Source organism: Triticum aestivum, chromosome 5A, assembly GCF_018294505.1.
Source record: "Triticum aestivum cultivar Chinese Spring chromosome 5A, IWGSC CS RefSeq v2.1, whole genome shotgun sequence".
Taxonomy (NCBI): Eukaryota; Viridiplantae; Streptophyta; class Magnoliopsida; order Poales; family Poaceae; genus Triticum; species Triticum aestivum.
In genome coordinates, this window is record NC_057806.1 from 142,265,839 (window position 1) to 142,272,197 (window position 6,359).

The 6,359-nt window shown below is 46.4% G+C and overlaps 1 protein-coding gene across 1 annotated transcript; it reads left to right on the forward strand.

Annotated features, from left to right (window-relative positions):
• The first annotated feature begins 1,472 nt into the window (after positions 1–1,472).
• LOC123102663 (auxin-binding protein 4) lies at positions 1,473–3,923 on the forward strand. The gene is made up of 5 exons (XM_044524084.1): positions 1,473–1,705; positions 2,105–2,211; positions 2,405–2,605; positions 2,737–2,804; positions 3,522–3,923. The coding sequence occupies exons 1-5, from the start codon at positions 1,564–1,566 to the stop codon at positions 3,622–3,624; spliced, it is 621 nt and encodes a 206-aa protein (XP_044380019.1). The 5' UTR covers positions 1,473–1,563; the 3' UTR covers positions 3,625–3,923.
• The last annotated feature ends 2,436 nt before the right edge of the window (positions 3,924–6,359 follow it).

Below are 6,359 nucleotides of genomic sequence, written 5' to 3' on the forward strand. Positions count from 1 at the left end.
ATGCTTCTCACCATAATATGCCCAGGTAGCTCTAATTCTTTTTATTTGTCTTGTCTCGTGTGCAACCATGGATGCTTCATCATTAGGTGAAGCTTAGTTCCATCACTAAAAAAGGTTGCTTGGAACACCGGGTTTCGATGGAATGAAGACATCTAGCGCAATTCTATGGCTTGTAGGAGAAAAAACATGAACATGTAGCGCAAGAGAATGGGAATGAGAAAATATGGATGTTTGGGATTTCGAAATCAAATGATCACATTAAAAACACATGAATTCTAACCAAATGGTTAAACAGGGACTCGTGTTGGACATTTGGAGTGGATCGTATGACGTCAAGACACACACACACACACACATATAGCAAAAGAAACCTAGAATGTTATGGATGCTTGAGAGGGCACAAAAAATAGTTAATAGTTAATTGTGATAGGTTGCATGCGCATGAAGAGTTAGTGGGAGCATGTGCATGAAGAGTTAGTGGGAAAATGTTTTTACATGGTGGACCTACTTGATGATGTGGATAGGTTGCATGTTAAGATAACTAAGATAGTGGGGATGAATCTCTTAGGTATATAGGATTCCTTCGCAGCTTATCTGTTGGAATGTATAGGCACGCTACACCCTCGGTCCACCTAATTATTCGGTGGTTTCTTCTCAATTTCCCATGTCTTCTCTACTTTAGATTCCATTGTTGCTTGCTTCCTTCGCGGTGAGCCTGTGACCTGGATGCACCAATTGGAGTCGGAGTCCAGACAGAGGTGCTTGCCCGATGAGATCTTGAACCAGACTATCAGACTCGTTGCCGCCGGCCGCACATGGTCTTCTTCCCAAATAAATCAAAGTTCATTTCATCCGTTTTTGTTTCTATGTCCATTGTTTCTGACATAGTTCTCATGCAGAATGGTCTTTCGTTTATATGTTCTATTTTTAATACATCATAAGTTTATAGCGAAGTAAGAACTGAATCTCAAAAAGATGCCATTTTATGATAAGTGTTTTTAGCAAAAGAGTCAAATGACATTTTGAATAACATTGCGTACGAAGAATATCAAAAGAATGCTAGAAGGATGACAAGGTTTTTTTTGCGAGAAGAAAGATGTCATGTTTTATGATAAATAATCTAGTATTTCCAGGTTCTGAGAATAGCTTTCTTATAAGATGTACTTCAACTACGCAGCAACAAGATCCATACATGAAGTTTGCTTTGGTACACCCCCTATTATACTAATTTTGTTTTGAGAATCATATTTTTATATGAATCACTTTCTGCCAAAATCATGTTTTCTTAATTGCCAACGATTTTATCGAGGGCCTAATTTTTGATTTGGCACAGGGCCCCATTTTCGCGGGTACGGCCCTGTCCTGATCCAGATGCAGACCTATACTATAAAAAATGCAATATGCATGTCTGACATGTTTATGCACTGTAGCCATTTCTCAAAGTAGTGCTACTAGTAGTAGTATATTAGTACATCACATGTCTGCAACACTATTAATTCAGAATCGTCGACAAGGTGTGGAAAACCGAAGACAGACACACGTGAGAAAGAAAGCGCTAGAAAGATGGCGAGTGGACGTACAACATCTGCGTCCGTCCGCGGACCGCGCTTCGCCGGCGCCGGCCGCCGCGGCGCCCTCCTCCTCGCGCTGCTCCTCGCCGCCGCGGCCGCCTTACTCCCAGTAGCCGAGCCTTCCTGCCCCCGAGGTCTCCCCTTCCTTCCCCTTTCAGTTTACTTCTGCAGTTCTTGGAACTTCCGTTCATTTACTAGCCAAGATCATATTTAAAATTTACAAACTGATCTAAGTTCCCAGTGATTTTGAAGGTTACCGGTGAATTTAAGATAGCAATGAGATTTCAGTCAGTTCGAACCAGTTCAGTACCAGATCTAAGTGTCTTACCTTTGTCTAGCAAGTACCGGAGCACTGGATAACAGTCAGTTCAGTTCTAGCAACTGCTAACTAAATGCACCAAGTTCTAGTCATCTAGTGTATTTACCTACCCAAGCTAATCTCTATTCTAGCAAGTCTATCTAGTATATGCAGCCAAACTGAGTTACTGATCTTGGTTCTACCAAGTGCTAACTGTATCTACCATCTTATTCAGACAATTCAGTCGTGAAAGATATAAACAAAATGCACCAGAGCAACTATGGAATTGGAGGATTCTCGCATATAACCGTCGCTGGCGCGCTAGCTCACGGCATGAAGGAGGTGAGTAATCAATCCAGGAACCAGACTGTACCTTGAGTTTCTCCCATTTCATGTTGCTATGAATTTATGCAGACCTTTTCTTGGATGTACTCATGTATATATATGGTTTCTTTGGTTCACCTGTATTGGAAAATGTGCCGATCTAAGATGGAGCTGTTCCTTCTTGCTTATTATGTGAAATGCTTTCCTCTAGGTGGAGGTGTGGCTCCAAACAATTAGTGCGGGCCAGAGGACACCGATCCACAGACACTCGTGTGAGGAGGTCTTTGTTGTCCTCAAAGGGAGAGGCACTCTCTTGCTGGGGTCGACCTCACTGCCGTACCCGGGAACGCCTCAGGAGATTCCTGTCTTTCAGAATAGCACATTCACAGTTCCTGTAAATGATCCACACCAGGTAAAGATGATGGATGGCTGCCGCTATTATTCAGCACACTCTGTAGTCATGAAACCATCGCTAGATTTTAAGATTATGCATTGGAATCCATTTGCATACTAGTGCTTACACCATGCCCCTTTTGATTGCAGGTTTGGAATTCTGATGAACATGAAGATTTACAGGTGCTTGTGATCATATCGCGCCCACCTGTGAAGATGTATGTATACCTTGCTTGAATGTCTTATCCTATAGTAGTTGACAACATAAACTGAATTGATTTGTTCACACCCATCACTGTAGAGTAACTTGTGTTGGGTGATATACACACATGTTGTCAAAACCAATTTTACCCCCAAACCGCTGCTTGTTCAGTACTGAAAAAAAAATTCAAAGGTGGGAAAATGGCATAGTGTTTTATTTTTAACAATTTTCTTCCTTTAAAATCCAACACTTGGAGTTCGAACACAATCTAAGTACCGAGAACCTTTTCATATCTCCTCATAAGTACAACAAAACATCGATGACTTAATTTCCAAATATTACAAAGTAAATACCCGTAACTTGAAATGAACATGAAACACTGTCATAGATCGCTCGACGGGCCCAGACCATCAGCATCCCTAATCAACTGGATAGGAGTAGCGATAGATGTTGCCTAGACGGTGGCTTCAGACTTACTGTTGTATTTCTTTGTAAGGTCTTTTGAGAATAATTAATAAAGTGGCTGCATGCATCGCCTAGATGCAGAGGCCGGGGGTCTTCCTCCTTTTCTAAAAAAAAATAAAAATCGCTCGACGGGCCCTCCACGAATCTTCCTCTGATGTTGTGTCCAATTGTCACACATTTTACATGTTAATTCGATATGAGCAATGCATCTATGGATGTGAAATACTACTCTACGTTTTTTTTATATCGGAAATGTTGCTTGTTGTAGATTTCTGTACGAAGATTGGAGTATGCCTCACACGGCAGCGAAGTTGAAGTTCCCCTTCGTCTGGGACGAGGACTGCTTAGACGCACCTAAAGATGAACTGTAGGTTGGAAAGTGCTCACATGGCAGCGCATCGGCCTCAGTCAGCGTACTGGTCAAGTGCGGTGTACAGCTTGCCTGCCTCCTAAATAATGCGCATGTCTGTAACATCCTTTCTGTTGGAACAACATTTTCGTGACGGATTATGTACTACTTGAGTGCATGAAGCAGCCTTCTGCAGCAAGAGCTATTTCCAAATTTTGAATTACCACTGTATTCTAGACTGCAAGCGTCGCTGATCTTCGTCAGAGGGTCATTGTTCAGCAGATTTGGTGTTGAATCCTGAACAAATTTTTTAACTCTGCATCCTATGGCTAACATGAGTGAATCTAATTCCTTCAACTTGGTAAACGGCCACGAAGCAATTACAGTACTTACTATAGAACATAAATTAGTCAGAGTGGTATCCTGATTGATTTTATTTTATTTTTTGCAAAAGGAGGATGTACCCCCGGCCTCTCCATCTGGATCATGCATGTAGCAATTTTATTAATTATTCGTAAAGACCATACAAGGTGATACATCATTAAGGCTGAAGCCGCCAACTTGACAACGCTGTTGCTACTTCTATCCCCTTGACGAAGGTGTGCCAAATGTTCAGGTTTAATATCAAACAGGCATCGCACCAAAGTCTAACATCTAAAGTTGGATGCCTCATCCAAACCACTATCCTGATTGATATATAGCAAAAAGAAGTCAGACAAAGAGCATCTCCACTCCCCCACCCCCTCCCCCCCCCCAACAGGCCCCCCAGGGCGCCTTTTTTAGCGCCGACGCCGAAAAATCGGCCTGGTCATGTCCCCAGGGTCTTCTTTATCGTCGGTTTGGACCGAAGTAACAGCCGGCGAACCCGAACCGAACCCAGCCCCCCTGGGGGCGCCGGCCGAAGCAAAAAGGCGCGTGGGCCCGCTTGGTCGGCGACAGATAGGCCTTTTCCTGCCGTTTCCCTCCTTTCCCTTCGTTTCCTCATTGCTTCCTCCCTTCTGCCCCGCCACTCCCGCCATTCTCCTCCCGCTCCCCGCCATCTGGCCGCCATGCCGCCAAAGAAGTATTCGGCCCCTCACTCCGCTGCCGTTGCAGATTCCACCCAACCGGAGCAGAGGAAGCCGAGGGCGCCGATGGAAAAATCACCGGGCATGTCCAACGCCGAGTGGAGGGCAGAGGTTCAGCGCCGGGAGGTTGTCACCACCGACCGGAAGAACAGGCTCAACACCAAGAAGGCCGCGGGCTCACTTCTTTCACCGTGTATGTCACTGACACTTATTCTTTGCTGCGCAGATGGTTCGGATGTTCAACATGTACCGCTAGGACAACAACGACCAAGAGTTCAAGTTCCTTCACGTGTTCTCCCGGATCGAGTCGTGCGAGAAGTGGAGGGATGTCCGGCTCACCCTCGCCAAGGCCAAGGAGACGTACAAGCCGGACGCGCCCGCCCAGGAGGCAGCGGATGGGCGCTTCGATGGCAACAAAAGAGCCAAGATGGCGAGGGACACGACACCGGCTGCCAAGTGGTTGCACTCATCGATCGAGCAGTGCATCGCTGACGCCAAGAACAACGCCGCAAAGATGAAGGAGAAATTCGACGCGCGGTGGTCGACATTGATGACGAAGCAGGACGTGAAGCTCGACCTACTCTGGACCAACGTCACCGCGAAGAAGAGGAACACTGACCTGGCGATCTTGATGGGGGCGGACATGTCGACGATGGACGAACAGGTCAGGGCGTGGTACCTGGCGGAGCGCGGCCTCATCTTGAACCAGATGCCTTCGACCACCGCGCCTACGCTCACGCCGACCCCAACGCTGACGCCCAACCCGAGCGATGAAGCCACGCCGACGCCGACCAGCCCGAGCACATAAGCCACGCCAACGCCGACTAGCCCGAGCGCAGAAGCCACGCCAACGCCAACCAGCCCCACACCGGAGGAGCCCGTCGTTTGATGCATTCCTTTGCCTACGCGTCCTTCCTTTTGAACGCCGAACTTTCGTGTATGTTTTCGCCGAATTGTGGCATGGTGATCGCCGAACTATGGCAGATCGCCGAACTTGTGACGTCTTTTGGTAGCGGGGAAGACAAATTTGAATTTATGTGCGTCTTGGGACCGAAACCTGGGGGCGCGGCCGGGAACTGAATCATCTCTAGGGCGAAAAAAACACTGGTGCATAGGCCAAAACGCAATCGTCAGGTGCGCTGGGGGGCTGAACGAGCGAAGATGCTCTAAGAGCAACTCTAGCAGACCTCGCATCCGGCCGGACCGCAAAACGCGTTTGCAGTTCACGGAAAAACGGCTTTGCAGGCCGCGCGGACGGCCGCGGATGCAGACCCTGCATAACGGACCCGTAAAAAGGGATATTCGCGGAATATGCTCTTTTACGGGTCGGCTTTGCGGGGTCTGATCGGGCGCAGCTCCTCCCGACCCGGAAAACCTTAATTTGATCCAACATAATGCTTTTTTTTTTGCTTTTTCAACAATATTGGATACATAGACATCACCAAATCTTTGCTAGAATAGTAAGACCAAAGAAAACAGGAACCATAAGTATGCATTTTAGAAGATTTCCAACTTCCATAATTGCTTCCACTAGTTGGACTAATATCTTCTTCATGCATTCATTGTTGATCTGCGGATTCTTGATTTTGCATTCTTCTTTCTTCATCTTTGGTTCGAAAGAAGTAGACGTTGCTTCCCCTCTAGTTGCACATGCACCCGATTCATTGCCTTCGATTCTACTAAGGAGTGC